Source organism: Glycine soja, chromosome 10 (genome assembly GCF_004193775.1).
Source record: "Glycine soja cultivar W05 chromosome 10, ASM419377v2, whole genome shotgun sequence".
In the NCBI taxonomy this organism is placed as follows: domain Eukaryota; kingdom Viridiplantae; phylum Streptophyta; class Magnoliopsida; order Fabales; family Fabaceae; genus Glycine; species Glycine soja.
The window spans coordinates 46143614-46163773 of record NC_041011.1 but is presented as its reverse complement, the minus strand read 5'-3'; the positions used below and the strand labels follow the sequence as shown (position 1 = coordinate 46163773).

Here is a 20160-nt window from a genome sequence, read left to right as displayed (position 1 = left end):
TTTCCAGAAATTATATGACATTTGACATTTACATTTTGTTTGGATATGAAGTCAACTTGAGAGGAAAAAAAAAATCGAGAGAATATTAAATAAAGTAATTTTTGGATTAAATTGTATTATTTGGATTGTTGAAATTAGGAAAGAATGAAATGAAGTGACTTATTATCATTTGTTTGATTATATGGGAAAGTGAAGGGAAAGAAATGAGAATTATTAAAAAATAATTTCACCCATATAAGTAAACTTAATTTTAAATAAAGAAATAAATTATTTTGTGTATGCTATAACTTATCTTATTTAAGATAAATTTAAGCACAATATTTTTAATTTAAGATTGTGGCTAGATAAGAGTTTTTTTTTTTTAATCTCCGGTGACAAAGTATAACACTATTGAAAAGTTATAAAGTGTGTCTCGTGAATCACATGTGCTTGGATATGTAGTTAAATTAAGACGTGATTATTAATTTAGTCCCAATCTTATTTAAAACAATTCAATTTGATTCTTAAATTTTCAAATGCTTTAATTAGTTTCTCTAATTTTTAAAATTGCTTCCATCATACCTTTTTCATTAAATTGAAACCGGAAAATTGTCGCTATTTGTAAGTGAAAATTGCTGGAATTTAATGAAATGAACTTGATTGAAACATTTTTTTAAAAATTAGATAACCTAATTTGAGTGTTTAGAAACTCAGGGACCAATTTTTTTTGGTAATAATATATTTTTTTGGTAATGAATCCAAATTAAGTCATTTTAAATAATTTAAAAACCAAATTAATAATGAAACCTCGAGAAAACTCAAAGATGAAAACAAAATAATGCATATCGCACTCTTCAATTTCCGTCCCAAATAACGGATTTTTGTAATTTATCCTTCGTAATTTCACACAAACAACAAGGGAAATGATTTATATCTCTCCTAAATCCTTCCAACTTAAATCACTCCCTGCTAAGTCACTCAAACCAAACAAAGTGTTAATGGTATAATATAACATGCAGAATCAGTTGAAATGCTGGAAACTAGATAAAATTATGAAGTTAATCGTCAATTACAAACATCACTCCATCGTCCTTCTTAAAGTAGTGTGTGGTATGATCAGTCTCCTGTACATGGAAAGAATAAAAAAGGCCATATAAGCCAGAGCAACATCCACTGAAACATAAAGATAAATAAATAAATAAAATTTACTTTCTGCATGAATGAGCAAACCAAAAAAAATAAACTAGTTCTTATATTTTTAGAGCCACATTTATATTGTGTTAGGATCTTGAAAAGTTAGTACACAAGAGTCTAGAAAATAAAGAGGAAAGCAAAAACCAAAATGAACTATAATTCCCAGGTTCTATAGAGCATTGCAAATGAACTAAGATGCATGCAACTCGCCAATGGCCAAGGAAAGGGGAATGTGAAAAACTTACATTTGTGTTGCTCAGTTCTAGATTGTAAAAGTCCATTGCAGCAGCCTTAAATAGAGGGCCGGCGTGCCATGTTCCCCGGTTAAGCTTAAGAAATTTGGAACCTGAAATCTTGAAAACTTGGACATCCTCAATGGCTGGAGGCACATATGAATGACCAGAACGTGACTGCACAATCTTCTTGCCTGTGTCATCCTTGATCTCATTTGAATCAACAACAGATGACTTGGCCACTCCAAGATACCAAACATGACCACCGATAGACCCGAGGCACTGAGTCACGATTGCATGATGTGTAATACTAGAAAACTTAAGCGGGCATTTTTCAAGCTTGATAATGTAGAACCTGTAAAAGAATACACACTAATTCCAATAATAGGAGCTCGATGCCAGCCTTAATTAAGGAATATAATCATTATACGGAGTAAGCAGATTTAGTCCGCTCATTAGAGCACAAGATACCTCAAATTTAACTAATTTATTTATGAAAACAAAAAGGGACAAGAAGAAAAAGAAAAGGATAACTTGGTGTACTTTATGCATGATAATACAACCCAAACAACAAAGATAATACTGCAACATGAAACAAAACAATCAACTCATCTCTAAAAATCGATATTTGGCAAAAGCATAGATTAATCAAATAAAATGTAACCAGCCAAAGTCAATTACTACTCCTAGGCATATTGAAATTTTAACCACAGTTCAGATTTAATGATTTGAAAAAGACTAAATTGGCAATTTAGTCCCTAAAAATGTCCTGCACTTTTGGTACCTGAATTTATTTGTGAATACAAGTTAGTCTTTTAAGTTTTTTAACCTATAATAAGTTAATCCTTCTGCTAAATCTCCATCACCAAAGTTGACAGACATAGCAAGTTAGGTGCCTTAAGTGTACTGTTAAATCATAAATGCCATGCTGACATGTTAATTAGTCCTTGTTCATTGAGATAAAATGTCAGATAGTTTGCTTTCATGATTCCTACCAAATGTTTTGCTTTGGTAACCCGGCAGATCATATAAGTCTCACTTTTTCTCTGAAACAACCCCCTTTGTTTGTTTGAAGAAAAGAGTTTTGGAATCAAGCCTGAAGTTGAATTGGTTGTTTTGCCAGTCCAGGTTGGTTTTATTTGTCTCTGAAGTCTGAACCATTCTTTTCATTGGTGGCATAGTTGAGTTCAAGTTGAGCATTTGTGGGGAGATTGCACCTCAATTGAATCTGAGCTACTACTACTTCATGATTCTTTGGAGTTACTCAGATATTGATAGCAATTGATAATAACAAAATTATCCCAATTTCTACATATGCTTTATTACAAGTGAAGATATTAACAAGTTGCAACTATTATATGGCATAACTGCATTAAAAAAAATATCTACAATAAATACAAGTGGAATTGACCAGAAGAGGCAAGAGGGTGGGTGAGGAAAAACCCTAAAAAAATAGAAATAGAAACCTTGGAGTTCCTTGGGAAAGGTCGAGTTGAGCATCGTGGGGACCGAATTCCTGGCCGTCTCGCGAAGCCTCCACGACCTGACCGAACTCTTTGAAGGTTGACGGAGTTGCTTCGATGGCTTTCAGTGTCACTACCTTCAGCTTCGGTGCCTCCATTATGCTACTCACCACAATCTCAGAGAGACAACACACAAGGGTCAATTCTATTGTTTATGTGTGTAGCTGTAAGAAAGAAATATTCACGGTTGTTGCTTTTCCTTTCTTTTTTATTTGGTATCACAGTAATTACGACCCTAGATTTTCCAATAATACAAGATATCCTTACAAGTTTAACTTGTGTTATCAACTACTATATTCATAATTTTGTTTTCTTTTTTAGCACAAATTTTTTACTTAACTTCTTTAATTACTAATTTAGTTCGGTTTTCTAAAGAAAGTATCGGGCAGTGTTGTAAAAACTCATCGATCACCATCAATACACTTCAGACATTGAGTTCATGGGTTAGTATTCGAATCGGTTCACGTGGTGTACATTAAATTTTTTTAAATATACTGTATATTCACGGGAAGAACGAAAGAAATCAGGAACTATGATAAAGAGAAATATTGGATAGCAAATGTGATTTTAGAAAGTTGTTAGGGAATAAAATTACAAAAATGTCTTTTTATTTAAAATTACTTAACAAAAAAAGAAGTACTGTAGTATGTTATTTTTTCAAGAAAAAAGGTGGTAAATGCAAGCTTACTTCTTAAAAAGAAGTAAGAGGAAGTTAACAATCCCCATTAAATAATATTGATGTGACCAATTTAATTTTCATTAAAGATAATTATTAAAAAAATCATATGATCAACTGCTAACATTATTCAAGTCTCTCTACTATATATACAGAGAGAGATTTCAGTAATTAATAAGCCATTAGAGATTTTGTTTTTCACACGTAGAAAAATGCAAATAAGAAATGATGCATATTTGGCCCTTTATACGTCAACTAGTGACTACCTTGTTGCAGAACAGTATACAGGTAAAATGGAATCTTCTACTAATGACACCATATGAAGCAACACCTGAAGTTCCCAGAAACAACATATATATGACATCGTCATTTAATGATATACAATATGCAGAAGCAGTTGAAATGATGGAAACTAGATAAAACTACGATTTTTTTTTTTGGTTTAGATTACAAATATCTTCTACCGGAAGCAATTCTCTTCGAGTCAGATAGGACAACTATAAACTGCAAAACTCTTCCTCCGAGTATTTAAAGCAGGTATATACCCAAATTCGAATGCTGAGACCTCTGATTAAGCTTGAACAATCATTGATCCATATGCTCGGTGGTAAACTATGAAGTTACTCATCAATTAAAAAGACCACTCCATTGTCATTTTCAAAGCTGTGTGTGGTATGATCAATTACCTGAGCATAGAATAAAAAAGGCCATATAAGCCAGAGCAACATCCACTAAAACATAAAGAAAAATAAATAAAATTTACCTTCTGCAAAAATGAGAAAAGCAAAAAAACTAAACTAGTTCTTGTATATTTGGAGCCAAATTTATACTGTGTTAGGATCTCAAAAAGTTATTGCAGAGTCTAGAAAATAAAGAGGAAAGCAAAAACCAAAATGAATTATAACTCCCAGGTTCTATGGAGAGCATTGCAAATGAACTAAGATGCATGTAACTCGCTAATGACCAAGGAAAGGGGAATGTGAAAAACTTACATTTGTGTTGCTCAGTTCTAGATTGTAAAAGTCGATTGCAGCTGCCTTAAATAGAGGGCCAGCATGCCATGTTCCCCGGTTAAGCTTAAGAAATTTGGAACCTGCAACCTTGAAAACTTGGACATCCTCAATGGCTGGAGGCACATATGAATGACCGGAAGGTGACTGCACAATCTTCTTGCTTGTGCCATCCTTGATTTCATTTGAATCAACAATGGATGACTTGGCCACTCCAAGATACCAAACATGGCCACCAATAGACCCGAGGCACTGAGTCACGCTTGCATGATGTGTAATACTAGAAAACTTAAGCGGGCGATTTTCAATATGCATAATGTAGAACCTATAAAAAATACAAACTAATTCCAATAATAGGAGCTCGATGCCAATCTAAATTAAGGAATCTAATCATTTTATAAGATTACAAGCTCTAAGGATGATGAACTAGGTATAGAATAACAGATTTTGCTGAGTTTCCAAAGTGAAGTTCATAGTTCCCATGCCTTGCAATTTTTTGATTTATTGGCAATTTGATGGGATAAGCATATTTTGTCCACAAGATACCTCAAATGTATCTTTAAAAACGAAAAAAAAGAATAAAAAGAAAAGGATAACTTGGTATACTTTATGCCATGATAATACAATCCAAACAGCAAAGATAATACAGCAACATGAAGTAAAACAATCAACTCATCTCTATAAATCTATATTTGGCAAAAACATAGATTAATCAAATAAAATGTAACCAACCAAAGTCAATTACTACTCCTAGTGATATTGAAATTTTAACCACAGTTCAGATTTCACAATTCAAAAAAATACTAAACCGGTAATTTAGTCCCTAAAAATATTCTGCACTTTTTGTACCTGAATTTATTTGTGAATACAAATTAGTCTTTAATGTTTTTTAACCTATGATAAGTTAATCCTTCTGCTAAATCTCCATCACCAAAGTTAACTGAAACTCCTGACATAGCATGCTATGTGCCTTAAGTGTACTGTTAAATGCTATGTCAGCAAACAAATTATATAAGTGATAACAATTGATAACAATTTTTTTCCCAATTTCTATATATGATTTACTAATTGTCATTATATAAGTGAAGACATTGATTTACCTGCAAGTTGCAACTATTGTATGACAAAACTGCATTGATCAGGCAAATTATCTACCTCATATATAGTAGCTATCTAAGAAAAGAAAATCCCTATGATGGGAACCAAGCACAGCAGTTGGTTCCATATAGTTTCTTCTTGATGTCAGTGTTCTATGGGGATGTTGTTATCTAATTGAGGATGGAGTTCAACAGTTTAGTGGTGTTTATACCTTAGAAGTGCTACAAAGGAAAGGACTACAACATAAACTTAAGGCTGCAAAATGCAAATATATTGGGTGTAAAATGATAAGGTGAGTCAGAGGAAGAACAAGGTGCAAAAAATGAGATTACTGATTGGGAGGCTAATTATTATGCATGGAGTAATGAAACAAAAGGAGTTTACTTTAAATTTCATTGTTTCTAAAATGGGCTATTAAATAGTAATTACTAATAGAGCAGGCACATGCAGAACATGAAATAGCTAAAAATGACTTGACAAGAGAAGAGACAAAAGGGTGAGTGAGAAAAACCCTAAAAAATTGACATGTTTATTAAAATGGAACCTTGGAGTTCCTTGAGAAAGGTCGAGTTGAGCATCGTGGGAACCAAATTCCTGGCCGTCCGGCGAAGCCTCGATGACCTGACCGTAGTCTTTGAAGGTTGACGGAGTTGCTTCGATTGCTTTCAGCGTCACTACCTTCGTGGCGTCCATTGGTTATGCCTATGCCACTCACACAAACAGACACAACACAAGGTAGAAGATGATGCTGTGTATGACAAAGAATCACTATTCACTAGTTATCTTTAATTATATTTTATGATAAATTCTATATTAGATTTATAAATAAAAATTCAAATTATGATATAAAATTAATTTAAATTAAGTATATTTTAGTTTATAATATAGATAGAGGATAATCTTGTAATTATATATATTTTTTAAAGAATATGCAAATTAATTTATATTTGTTTTCAATTATAAAGTAATTAAAAAATGATATTCTTAAAAAATAACTGGTTTTTCTAAAATAAAAAAAAAATATATTTTTTTCAATTTTTAATTGGATCTGAAAAGTTTAAACACGTATAATTTTTTGTTTAATTACTATGAGTTGTTAAACTTTTACCAAAATTTTAGTTAGGTTTCTGAATTTTTTTTTCTTTTAATTGAGTCCTTAAGTTTTATTTGTTTTTTAATCAGGTCTAACATAAATTTAATTAAAAAAACAAATACAAATTTTGGGATCGAATTAAAAAAAATTAGTCAAAAGACTTATTTAAAAATGACAACTAATTCATCCAACACAAATTGATCCAAGAATACGTAAATCTGAATTTCACAAGAATCGAATTTGAACTTGCTTCAATTAGAATCAGATTCGTGACGCTCAAGTGCTTCCTATTTCAAATCAGCCCTTTTTCTTTTAAAATAAACGAGATTTTCTATTTTCTTATTTTGTTCTGCAAAACCCTAAACCCTAAAGAGAAGAGAAGAGAAGAAGATGAGGGAGGAAGAAGTGGCGGAAAGCATAACCTCAATTCTTGTTCTTCAGAAGAAGAAAAAGAACGGTGGAGGAGTGGAATCAGAGAAACTAGAATCCTTCATCCCACACCTCACTCTCCCTCTCATCCTCTCCATCCTCTCACGCAAGCCCCTCAACTCCGACCCCGCCGCGCTCCTCTCCTTCTTCCGGTGGCTCCAAACCCACGCGCCGCCGTCCCTCTGCTCCTCCCCTGACCTCCTCCTCTCCCTCCTCCCTCCCCTCCTCGCCCGCCGCAAGTTCTCCGACGCCAAGTCCCTCCTCCTCTCCTTCATCTCCTCCGACCACCGCCACGCCCTCCACTCCCTCCTCCTCCGCCCCAACCCCGCCCTCTCCAAACCCCTCCTCGACACCTCCCTCGCCGCCTACGTCCACGCCAACCAACCCCACCTCGCTTTCCAGCTCTTCCAGAAAATGAAACGTATCCGTTTCCCTCCCAACCTCCTCACCTGCAACACCCTCCTTAACGCCCTCGTCCGCTCCCCTTCCTCCCACTCCGCTCTCCTCGCCGATCACGTCTTCGAAGACTCCCTCGCTCTCGGCGTTGAGCCCAACACCAACACTTTCAACATCTTAATCTATGGCCACTGCATCCAAAACAAGTTCAACCACGCATTCGCCCTCGTCAACCGAATGGCCGAATTCGGCTGTTTTCCAGATAACATCACTTACAACACTATCTTGGATGCCTTGTGTAAGAAGGGTCAGTTGACTAAAGTAAGGGATGTGCTTCAGGAAATGAAGAATGCCGGGTTGGTTCCTAATAAGAATACTTATAATATCCTTGTTCATGGGTATTGCAGGTTGAAGTGGTTGAAGGAGGCTTCTGTGGTTATTGACTTGATGACCAAAGATGGTATGCTGCCCGATGTTTGGACTTATAATACCTTGGTGAAAGGGCTGTGTGATGAGGGGAAGATTGATGAGGCGATTAGGGTTAGAGACGAGATGGAGAGTTTGAAGTTGATTCCGGATGTTGTTACTTATAATACTTTGATTGATGGGTGTTTTAAGTGGCGTGGCAGCACGGAGGGGTTTAGGTTGTTGGAGGAAATGAAGTCGAGGGGGGGTGTTGAGCCGAATGCGGTGACTCACAATATAATGGTTAAGTGGTTCGGTAAGGAAGGTAAGATCAATGAAGCGAGTGATGCTGTGGTGAAGATGGTCGAGAGTGGGGTTTCTCCCGATTGTTTTACTTATAATACTATGATTAATGGTTTTTGTAAAGCTGGGAAGCTGGGAGAGGCATTTAGGATGATGGATGAGATGGCAAGGAAGGGGTTGAAACCAGATATTTGTACTCTTAACACCATGTTACACACTTTGTGTATGGAGAAGAAGCCTGAAGAGGCATATGAGTTGACTGTGAAGGCCAGGAAGCGAGGTTATATTCTTGATGAGGTGACCTATGGAACTCTGATCATGGGATACTTTAAGGGTAAGCAAGAAGACAAAGCTTTGAAGCTTTGGGAAGAGATGAAGAAGAGAGGGATTGTTCCTAGTGTTGTCAGTTATAACCCTCTAATCAGAGGGTTATGCCTGTCTGGGAAAACTGACCAAGCAGTGGATAAATTGAATGAGCTTTTGGAGAAGGGTTTGGTCCCTGATGAGGTTTCATGTAACATAATTATTCATGGTTACTGCTGGGAGGGAATGGTGGATAAAGCATTTCAGTTCCATAACAAAATGGTAGGGAACTCATTCAAACCAGATATCTTTACACGTAACATTCTCCTTCGAGGACTTTGCAGAGTGGACATGCTGGAGAAAGCTTTTAAACTCTTTAACTCATGGATCTCTAAACAGAATTCTGTTGATGTAGTTACATACAACACAATGATTTCATACCTTTGCAAAGAAGGGAGATTGGACGAAGCGTTTGATCTTATGACTGATATGGAGGTTAAAAAATTTGAGCCTGACCAGTATACTTACAATGCCATTGTTAGGGCACTTACTCATGCTGGTAGGACCGAGGAAGCAGAGAAATTCATGTCAAAACTTTCAGAGACAGGGCAAGCTGTGAAAACTCATGACACTTCCCAAGAGCTTGATGCTTCAAGTGATATTATGTACTCTCAGCAAATAAGTGATTTGTGTACCCAGGGGAAGTACAAGGAGGCAATGAAACTATTTCAAGAGTCAGAACAGAAGGGAGTTAGTTTAAATAAATATACATATATCAAGCTAATGGATGGGTTTTTGAAGAGGCGCAAAAGCATATCGAAAGTTGACCATGCAAATTGAAACAATAAATTGGCTAGGTATTTATCTTGGCATATGGATTTGGGATGCCCATGATGCTGAAACATGTTGTAGAGGTGCAGTTATGATAACATTCAATGATTTCATGTAAGTTCCATCTTCCAATTTGCTTATTTAGCCAACATGCCATATGTCTTATTTGCTACCAGTTCATGTATTTCTGATTTTTTTTTTTCAGAGCACTCGTAGTAGGGTTTTATTTGAACATAATAGGGTTAGTATGTAGAAGGAAGAGGGAGTTAAATTGTGGGCCCAGGGTGTAAATATGAGAGAACAATCAGAGTTGAGTCATACGAGAGGGGGTGTGAGAGAAGGCATCCAATTTGTTCTGCCAACACATGCATTTGCTTTATTTTGTTTGTTCCTAGAATTAGCTAATCAGTACAAGGAGTTTCTTGTGTGAGTTAAGAGTGTAGAATTATCCATACATTAGTGGAGATTGTAATTGTCGTAGGCTCATACTATATTTTATATCAAGGTCCTCCCTTCGACTTTGTTCTTCTTGTTGATTTAGTTCCTGGTTTTATTTGTACTAGTACCAGTAAGAATTCAGTATTCATGCCAAACTATAATACACTGTGCTGAAACTTAGATAACTTGCAGATAAAATATTGCTGGATTATGTTATTATGTAATTTCAGACACGTGTAAATATCCTTCAACTCTATTTTGGTATCAATCTAGTGTTTATAGTGGTGACATTCCATTTCTTTTTTTATATGCTGTAGTGATGCGGACTTCTTGGTTTTTGTTCTTGATCTGTGAGCAGAATTGATGCATACAATTAATAAATTTTTATTATATTTATAAATTGATGCAGGACATATGAGAATGAAATAAAAGTTTCTAACTTCCCAAATCATAGGCATATGATTATTACTTTTCATCAAATCTGTCAACGCCGTTGATTGATCCATGTAGTCAACCCAACCTAGTGGGATAAGTTTTGGGTATTGCTGTTGTTGTGGGAGTTTGAAAACTGAGTTCTAATTATGTTTACATGTGAATAAAATGCTGAACAGGGCATTGCTGTTGTAGTTTGTGCATCTCATTTTGTCCAGTATTTTGGATACGAATTAGGTTTATCAGTTTCACTGTACTATTCAACTGTCTCCTGCTTTCCTGTCAAATCTGTGACAAGAAGAGGTTAATAAGACATAACATATGGTGTGGTTAGGTAAACAATTTAATTAGTACTTTTTTTATGAGATTATCACATAAGAGCTTGTATTTTAAGTTTAAAAGGTTGCTGACATAAGCTAAAAAGAGCTTATGAGAAGGTCATAGGCCCTATTTGGATGAAGTTCTTCATTTATACGTATAAGAGAAGAAAATAAGGTGAAATTAGTTTCTTCCATAAGCTGAAATCAACTTATGCAACTAAGTGTTTTGGGAAGTTAAATGAGAGAGCTTATATACAATGTTATTGGAAAATGTTTACTAATTATTTTATTTTTTGCTCAGCAAAAATGGGTATATATATATATATATATATTAAGAGTACCAGTGGCACTAAAGATACATGATGAGAGTATGCAGACAGCTGGTTCCTTTGGTCAGACTAGAAAATCTGATAAGCTATGTTGTCAATTGCGGGCGTCGCGGCTCCCATCTGCGACGGGGATGGACGTAGCGGCGTGGTTCAACGTCACGGTTGGCGCGGCTGCTATCACGGCGGAGCGTGGCAGAGTGGCGCGGGATCTGGACCGGATTTTCGTGCCGCTACACTGAAGCTGTGGAAATTCCGAAAATGCCCTCACTTAATGCGGGAAAGTGAGGGTATTTTTGTTTTTGTATTACCTACTCAGGGCTCCATAGCTGGAAGTCGAAAACCCTAGCATGTTGCTGCTCTTCACACCTGCGAGGCTGCAACACCCCGGCGAGGATGTGACCCCTGCGACACCGGCGAGCGCCGCTACCTCCTCCACACCCAGGAGCACGCTGCGAGTCTGCGACATTGTTCGTACCTTTCTTTCCCAATACGCTATGAGTCTGCGACATCGTTTCCTTGCTTGAGGTTTTCTATTTATTGTTTCTTTTTTTTCCTAATTATTTAATTGCCTTTTTTTTTTTCAGTGTGGGTGCCATGAGCTGGGATATGTGTGCATATAATCAGTTTTCAATTCATTATATTTAGATATTAATTAATATTGCCCTCTCATGTTTTATTATTATTTTTATTTAGTATTGTTTTGATGCTATCCACTTGTTTTAATTTCCACAGTCAATCAGTAGTTCATAATAATCAATGTTTATTAGCTTGACTTTTTACTTTATGTTTTGTAACTTTTGTTTAAGTAATTATGTTTTCGGTTATTTTTCTGTTTTTGAACTTATATATATACATATTATTAATTATTTAACATATATAAAAAACATTATAATAGCAGTCATCCCGCTATCCGCTATCCCGCTATCCGCTATCCCGCTATCCCACTTTTGGGGTCTGCTGCTCCGCGGGTATTGACAACTATGCTGATAAGGAACCGAGCTAGCCACTCTATAAAATATTACACATGTCCAGCAACTACTATCCTTTCCTAAGTACAAAAACCTTCTCTTAGGTTAGTGGACCATTGATTGAAGTGCAATGCAAAATCTTTCTCCATGGATCTGAGCCATGTCCAAACTAGGAGTATTGCATCATCCAACAACTTGCTTCCATTGAAGGTTTCATTTTAAAAAACTATCATATTTCTTTGCTGCCAGATGATCCATGTTAAAGCTACCCACCAACACTTCCATCTTTTGGATTTTATCCCATCAACATTCCCACTGTCATGTTGCAAAAATGATCCCTCGGATTTTGTGGTATCTGCTATGTTCACCCAAGACAATGACTCCCACCATAAAGGTAGGATTTTGCTGCAATTGAAGAATAAATGGGCTGCATCCTCCTCCTTATTTCTGCAAAATGGGCACAACATGTCATTTACCTCAACTTGTCTCCTTCTCAAATTAGACTTCGTTGGTAATCGGTCTCTGATTAGCGTCCATGCAAACACTGCTGATTTGGCTGGGATCTTAAGTTTCCATAGTTCCGAAAAACCTCCATCCCGGTTCTCCCCCAATGATTCTCCCAAGAGCAGATCATACACGCTTTTTGTTGTATATTGTCCACTTGGATCAGGTTTCCAAACCCAAGTATCTGCTTTATGTGGTTGGATTGCTGTCTGTGCTGTCTCCCCTAAAAATCCATCAGCCATGTCAACTTCATTATCAAATAAGGGTCTCCTCCAAATGTAATTCCATTCCCAACCTGCATCTGTGTGGCTCCCCATTTGCTTGATGAATTGTTGTTGCTGGCATGAAATTTGGTACAATCTAGGATATTTTACCATTAATGGTACATCAGTGCCAATCCAGCAATCTTCCCAGAACCTAATCTTGTCTCCACATCCCACCCTCCATGTTGTTTCATTTTTAAGTACAGTACTCCGTTGCTGTTAGTGAATCACCATCATTAGATCCTTCCACCATGGAGATTCATTGCTGCCTCTTATTCCTTCATCCAGGGATCTCCATCCACCATATTTAGAATCCATAATTTTGGCCCACAGTTCCCCATGCTGCTGAAATAGATCCCATCTCCACTTCCCAAGCAATGTTGTGTTGAATGTCTTGAGATCCTTTATGCCTAGACCCCTTTTGTCTTTTGGGAGACACACCGTTTCCCATTTGACCCACGCAATCTTCCTTTGCTCCATTCCACCGCCCCATAGAAATCTACGTTGAATACTGACCAACTTGTTCACTACTTTGGTGGGTACCCTAAAAATGAGAATAGATTAACGACTACATGTATAAGGGTCACTCTCCCCCCAAAAGATATGTGTCTTTGTTTCCATCTGACTAATTTTATCTCACACTTTCTAATGATAGGATCCCACAACTCGTTACGTCTTGGGTTTGCACCAATGGGGATACCCAAATACATGAATGACATGGACAGCATGCTACAATTTAGATACTCAACATCCTCCTTCCTCCACTGATCTGATTTCCCAATTGCCCCAAAACAGTTTTTTGCAAAATTGATTTTGAGGCTTGATGCAAGTTCAAAACTCCTCAGAATGATTTTGATTGCCTTCATATTCTGCATTGTAGCTTCACCAAAAAATATGGTGTCATCAGCATATTGTAGGATGCTGACTGCCTCATTGTTTTTCCCCATTAGGAACCCGCTAAACAACTTCTTATCCACTGCTTCTCTCATCAGTTCGGTTAGAGCTTCCGCAACAATATTGAACAGTAGAGGCGCTAGGGGATTACCTTGTCTAAGGCCTCTTTGTGGAATGATTTAAGTGGTGGGGCTACCATTTACCAATATTGAAACCGAGGCAGAATTAAGGCATCCCTCGATCCAATGTATCCACTTGGGACAAAAGCCCAATCTCCGCATCATGTATGATAAGAAATCCCACGAGACGAAGTCGTATGCCCTTTCATAGTCTACTTTAAACACCATGCTTGGCTTTTGGCATCTCTTTACTTCCTCCTCCGCTTCATTGGCTATCAATACACTATGCAACAAGTGTCTTCCACCTATGAATGCAGACTGTCTTTTATCTATTATGTCTGGCATTACCTTTTTCATTTTGTTTGCTAGAAGCTTGGCCACAATCTTATACGCACAGCCTATTAGTGAAATAGGTCTGTATTCATTAAGATTTTGTGGATCGTTCACCTTAGAGATTAGGGCGATAAAAGATTCATTGCAGTCCTTTGGAAAAATCCCGTTGACATGAAATTCATCAAGGAACCGAATGATATCAGGTTTTAGTAACTTCCAAAATTGCTTAATGAACTTGAAGTTTAATCCATCAGGTCCTGGGCTTTTCTCACTTCCACAATCCCATACAGCCATCTTTATTTCATCCTCATGGTAACGCCCAACCAGCATATCGTTTTGTTGCTGCCCAATACTAGGAAATCTGATTCCATTCAATTCTGGTCTGTCCTGCTCGGGTTCACGGAATCTATGCAAGAAGAAATTACGAACTTCCTCCTTCAATCTTATCGGTTCCTCTACCCATGAACCATCAATAAACACTTCTTTGATTGCATTTTTTCTGCTGTTAGAATTCATCAGCAGCTGGAAATAGTGTGAATTACAATCCCCTTCTCTGATCCATCTTGATCTCGCCTTCTGTCTCAATAAGGACTCATGTGATTGAGCAGCTATCCATGGATCTTCCTATAGCTTTTTATGGATCGCCAGTTCTTGGGAGGACAATTGTCTATCAGTGCTAGCATCTTCCAGCTTGTTTAGGTCAGCCTCAATCTCTTGGACCTTCTTAAGTGTGTCACCAAACTGCTCCTTGTTCCATAATTTCATCCTCTCCTTAAGTCTTTTGATCTTTTCTTTGAGTGTGAAACCCCCTCCAACCCCTTGGTTGTGTGTTTGTCCAGCACTCCTTGACTATATTCCCAAATGACTTATCTTTTAGCCAGCAATCAAGAACCCTGAAAGGTTTGAGCCCCTAGTCCACATTTTTAGATCTAAGCAGGACAGGACAATGATTCGAAAAGTTTCTGTCCAAGATGAATTGGGTGCTTCTAGGCCATTTAGTGAGCCAAGCATCAGAAACAAATATTCTATCTAATTTGTTCTTAGCAGCCCTATTTGGGCTGAACCACGTAAATTTTCTCCTTACACATGGTATCTCTTCTACTTCTAGCTTTGCTATCCAGTCATTGAACTCACTGACGGTGTTGTCATCCACCCCCCTCTGAGACACGCCACTCTTTCTGATGGATGTCTGATGCTATTGAAATCTCCTAGTAAACACCAAAGGCCAGCAGGATTTAGGTTTTTCAGCTGCCTGACAGAGTCCCACAAAGCACCCTTGCTATGAACATCACATGGAGCATATATGTTAACTATAAAAACTTTTTGAGCCTCTTGAGTCCACACTCCTTCCAGTAAGATGAACCCCCTTCCAGTGACCTTTCTTTCCACTTTGAAAGCTTGCTCGTTCCATAGGCACAATAGTCCTCCTATTGTGTTTGATGCAGGTTGTAATTACTAGCTAACTTCAGGGTCTCCCCACAAAGCCTGGCACATGGTCTTGTCAATTTGCTCCTTCTTAGTCTCCTGAATGCATAGCATGTCTACTTAGTGTTTCTTGACCAATCTCCTAATTGCTGTCCACTTCACCCCCCTCCCTGGCCCTCTGATATTGTAGGATATGATATTTTTGAGAGAATATTCCTATTTCCCAGTATCTCTGCCACTTTCCTGTCTCTGTTCTCCATTGCTCTGATTCTGTCAACGATTTTAACATGCTTTGTTTCACATGTCACCCCCAATTCTTTTGCCAACTCCCATTGAGATGTTGCCTCCTCTAGCTGGTATGTGCTGACTCCAGTGATGATTGGTGGTGTCTCCCCATTTTCAGTTTACATTCCAGGTTGCAGTGGTGCTATGTCCGTGGGTGGTTTGTGTCCTTCGTAGCATATATTTGCTGTCTCGATGAGCACGATGGGCTGCTGCTGTTTATTTAAATTTATATTTGCTTCTGTTAATTTCTCGTTTCCACTAAGATAGGCCTCCTGCTTTCTGCACCCCCCATTCCTCGAATACACTTTCAAAGCGCTTGTGTTTTCCATTTTGTGGTATTGTGGGCTGTTGCTATCCTGGTGTGGCTTTTCAGCGGTGGTGTGAATAGTAAGGCCCATAGTATTTGTGGGCCCCTTATCATCCACTCTCATGTCATGTTTCTCTTTGTTAGTTTGCAGTTGTGACCTGTTGGGGCAATCCTTGTCATCCACCTTTTGGCCCTAGGCAGAGTTAGCCTTTTCTATTTCAGTGCACCAATGTACCATGACTGTTGTGCCTCTGCTCCCGTGATGTTGCTGTTTTTGTGCTCTACGAGTTTCCTCTTCGCCAAAACATACCTCTGCGTTTGGCATGGACCACGCTGTAGGTTCTAACCCTTTTCCAGCTTCCAGTTTTGCGACGCGTGTTTTGTGGTTGGGGCAGTGTGCCCACCTACCACGATCCTTACTCATTGGATCTTCCTCGTCTCGTGGTCCATTGGGTATCGTCGCGTTGTCCTGGTTCGTGAATCTGCCGATGCAGTCGCCGGTGAAACTTCTGGGCATGTACTCAGTTCCAAATGCTCTAACCATCTTTGACAGCAGGGTGCCGGTGTCGCTGTCGTCTGAATCGATTTCATCCGACGACCAAAGGGCGCTCTGAAAATGGCAAAAACACTTTCCGGTGTTGTTCCCGTTTTCTTTGACGATGTGAACTTTGTGGACCTCCCCGCCATGTGAATGTCAAATGTGTGTTGGAGTATAGGCCTCCATGGGGTTCTGATGAGAACCCTTGCCCTGTCTAACCTCCGCAACTCTTCTCCGTCGTCATCCACCTCCACCAGGTCCCTTATTGCTGCCACGATTTTTCAAAGTTGCGCAATATCCCATGCTACTAATGGAATGCCCCAGCATTGAACCCAGACCAGTCTGTGTCCTGGTCTCAATGTCGGATTCCATTTCTCTAACGAGTGAAACGGAGACAAGCCATGCCTAGTTTCTTCGTTGACCAGCTCTTCTGCTTTGGTATCGGTGAGGCCAAGAAGGAGTATCATGTCATCTCCTAGGTATTTTGGCACCACGTTTGTTCCTACATCCCAAGGGATTTCGTCCTCAACTCTATTGAATATCCTCAGTTTCTTCAGCCGGCCCACCCATTCGTCACTGTTCCATTTCTTCTCCCCTGTCGGGATCTCAAGCTGGACTGATGAATATGATCCATCAGGTTTGAATGTCGTAATCTGTGGGTTCCTCCATTGCCCTGCATTCGTTGTGTTTGTGGCCACCACCTTCGCGTATGACACTGAAGGTACCCTGCACTGCGGTGCTGTTTGTCGAGCTGCTGCCACTTCATTGTTGTCACCATCCACTTGTGGCCTGGGTTTTAATCTGAGTTCTTCATACCTCGCCTTTTCTCTCCCATATTTTGAAATGTTCACGTACAACTTCAATGATGTTGTCTAGCTGTCTTTCCAATCTACGCACGTCGGACACCCCTCTGAACCTCACAAAACTGTATTTCCTACCGGCTTTGTTCCTTTGTTTGGAGATGAAAATTTCTCTCACATCCCCCCATTTTTTGAACTGGGCCCAAAGATCTTTCTCCGTTGCATCTTCGGGGAACCTTGTGAAGTAGAAAGATGAAATAGCGGATCTCTCCCTCCAGTTTGCATGAGAGTACCTGAGATGTTGTCCACGCCTTGTTCCTACATAGCTCCGTCGGGGATCCTCTCTCTCTCTCGCCCCTTCTCTCTCTCTACCTCTCCCTCTGGTCGTAACAGTGACCCACTCACTATCTCTCTCTCTCTCATCTATCTATCTATCTCTTTTTCTCGCATAAAATGAATTTGTTTACTAATTATGATGTTCACATGTGAATAAAATGCTGAACAGGGCATTGTTTTAGTAGTTTATGCATCTGATTTTGTGCAGCATTTTGGATATGGATTAAGTTTATTGGTTTCACTGTACTACTCATACTCCTGCTTTCCTGTCAAATGTTTCAAGAAGTTAATAAGACAAAGGGTGCATTTAGGTATACAACTTGGTACTTTTTCAATAAGCATATTACACGAGAACTTATATCATAGTTTAACCGTGAAGCTTACTGACATGAGCTAAAAAAAGATTTTATATGGTCATAGCCTACTTTTATAAGCCCAAATAAACTCCATATAAGTTCTTCCAAACACTCCCATACTCGGATCCAATTTATGTAATTACGTAAAAATTGACATGATTTCCTGTTAGACTCAGTTTTTTTTGTTTTCACTTTAGTACTTCATCTCTAAACCACAAGGTGCATGTTGAACACTTTTTTTTGTCTGATTGCAGTTATTTGAAATGGTTCAACATATGGTTTTCTTTGAACTGCTGCTTGATATATCAAGCATTTCTTTTATTTTTTTCCATTTGTGGTCATTGAAAATTTTGTTGGGTTATAAGTTAATAATTTTGCCCGTTTTAAATTCACATGCTTTTACCCTTCCACTGATTTATGTCACAGACTGCCTGATCCAATGTTTCTAAATTTGATTTCCTCAGTGACTAAAATGGTCTGTCTTTTGTCTTACTTTCTTTGTAGCCTAAACTTCTTTCTTTGAAACATGTACTTATCTACCCACTTTTTAATCATAATACCAATTGTAATCTACTGTCATTAGGTGAAATATTAGTGTTTAATCATTATATGGTTTTTACCTAATTAAAATGAACTATTTATGGTTTTCTAAGTTTGCACAGAACGGAATGCCTTTTTATCTTCAGTGTTTGTTTGTCTATCTCTATATATATCCCCCCTTCTAGGATTTTGATTCTTATGTTTTGTCGAATTGCTAAGGTATGTCAGGGTCTCCATCTATGCTCACCTTCTTAAATTGCAATTAACAGGAGGTGGGGTTTTGGAAGAAATATTTAAGAGAAATTTTCAGCTTTTTTCACTGTTTAGCCAACATACTTTATATGTGTATTTGCCTGCCTTGTTCATGTCTTTTTGGGAATTTTAGATGGGGATGCTGTAGTTCAAGTTTAAATGAACTTGTACATGTCTGAGATATGATTATGCTTTATAATATGCGGCAGCACGGAATTGCTTTAATAGAACGATTCTCTAGCTGCATTGGATCATCAGTGAACTCTTAATATGTTGGTGCCAATTCAAAATATTATTGATTCAAAAGATATAATTGTAAAAAACCATTTTGGTAATTCAAAAGATGGTTGTTTAATTATTATGAGAGTATACATCATAATGTACTTACAGTATTCATTGTTCCAGCATTCTATTATGCATACCGGAAGGTCACTGTGTTTGTTTGTTGTGATTATAAATCTGAAGTTTCTTATTTTATTTGTCACCCTGATTGTTCTTTTAACAATTAACTGTCCATGTAAACTTTATAAAAATGGTTGGTAAATATTTGCAGCAACTAATAGACAAGGCTTGGAGGATTCTTGATTTGATATTTTCTGCTGTAGATGTTTTGAACATTTTGGTTAAACATTATTTTTATGTTGAAATATATCCTATTGATAAGTTAGCCTGGTCATTTTGACATAAAAACATTACAGGTCTCTCCTGCAAAGTGAGGTGAAAGAAGCTCGAGTGAGTTTTTGCTCGGGGGAAAACTTGACTGGTGATTGATAAAAGGGCAGTTCATGCAACCATCCTTACTGACGTAACAAGCAATCACTTGAAGGCTACATCTGTGGCTGATTCATGATCTGACTATCTGGGTGATAATGATGATTTTACAACATGAAATCAGCTTTTACTATGACCAGGATAATAAGTGTAATGCTACAAGATTCCGAGAGGAGAAAGGGGTACTTTAAGCTTTCGATGGTGTGATTCATTTGTTATCAATGTAAGATTTAAGATGGTGTTGGCATATGAATAGAACGGAATGGGACAACCTGTTCGGTTTAGATCTTTGGGGTTTTTACCTTTTTGTGAAACTAAAATGTACCTAGTTTTGTTATGATTTGGATTCCCAAGTTCTTGTTATGAGTTGAGCTCCAAAAATTCATTACGTCGACTGGTCTTGTACCACAATTAAATTAACTTGGATTTTGGAGTTTAATTTTGATGCATTAGTAATAGAAAAAACTTGTCCTAACA

General features: G+C 37.8%; 4 protein-coding genes across 6 annotated transcripts; 1 reads left to right on the top strand and 3 right to left on the bottom strand.

Moving 5' to 3' along the window:
- Positions 1 to 804: 804 nt before the first annotated feature.
- Positions 805 to 3278, bottom strand: LOC114372022. Its single transcript, XM_028329396.1, has 3 exons — positions 2873 to 3278; positions 1419 to 1761; positions 805 to 1103 (listed from the first exon to the last, which is right to left on the bottom strand). The coding sequence occupies exons 1-3, from the start codon at positions 3025 to 3027 to the stop codon at positions 1038 to 1040; spliced, it is 564 nt and encodes a 187-aa protein (XP_028185197.1). The 5' UTR covers positions 3028 to 3278; the 3' UTR covers positions 805 to 1037.
- A 540-nt stretch (positions 3279 to 3818) lies between these two features.
- On the bottom strand, positions 3819 to 6481 carry LOC114372023. The gene is made up of 3 exons (XM_028329397.1): positions 6258 to 6481; positions 4598 to 4940; positions 3819 to 4291 (listed from the first exon to the last, which is right to left on the bottom strand). The coding sequence occupies exons 1-3, from the start codon at positions 6404 to 6406 to the stop codon at positions 4226 to 4228; spliced, it is 558 nt and encodes a 185-aa protein (XP_028185198.1). The 5' UTR covers positions 6407 to 6481; the 3' UTR covers positions 3819 to 4225.
- Positions 6482 to 7006: 525 nt separating this feature from the next.
- On the top strand, positions 7007 to 20122 carry LOC114372021 (pentatricopeptide repeat-containing protein At2g16880). Of its 3 annotated transcripts, none has more exons than XM_028329395.1 (3): positions 7007 to 9587; positions 10965 to 11459; positions 19611 to 20122. In XM_028329395.1, the coding sequence occupies exon 1, from the start codon at positions 7197 to 7199 to the stop codon at positions 9480 to 9482; it is 2286 nt and encodes a 761-aa protein (XP_028185196.1). In that variant the 5' UTR covers positions 7007 to 7196; the 3' UTR covers positions 9483 to 9587; positions 10965 to 11459; positions 19611 to 20122. The 3 variants fall into 3 exon arrangements, with proteins under 3 accessions (XP_028185196.1, XP_028185195.1, XP_028185194.1); XM_028329394.1 differs by having other exon boundaries at positions 10965 to 11517; XM_028329393.1 differs by lacking the exon at positions 10965 to 11459.
- On the bottom strand, positions 12947 to 13716 carry LOC114371809. The gene is made up of 2 exons (XM_028329138.1): positions 13370 to 13716; positions 12947 to 13271 (listed from the first exon to the last, which is right to left on the bottom strand). The coding sequence occupies exons 1-2, from the start codon at positions 13714 to 13716 to the stop codon at positions 12947 to 12949; spliced, it is 672 nt and encodes a 223-aa protein (XP_028184939.1).
- Positions 20123 to 20160: the final 38 nt, after the last annotated feature.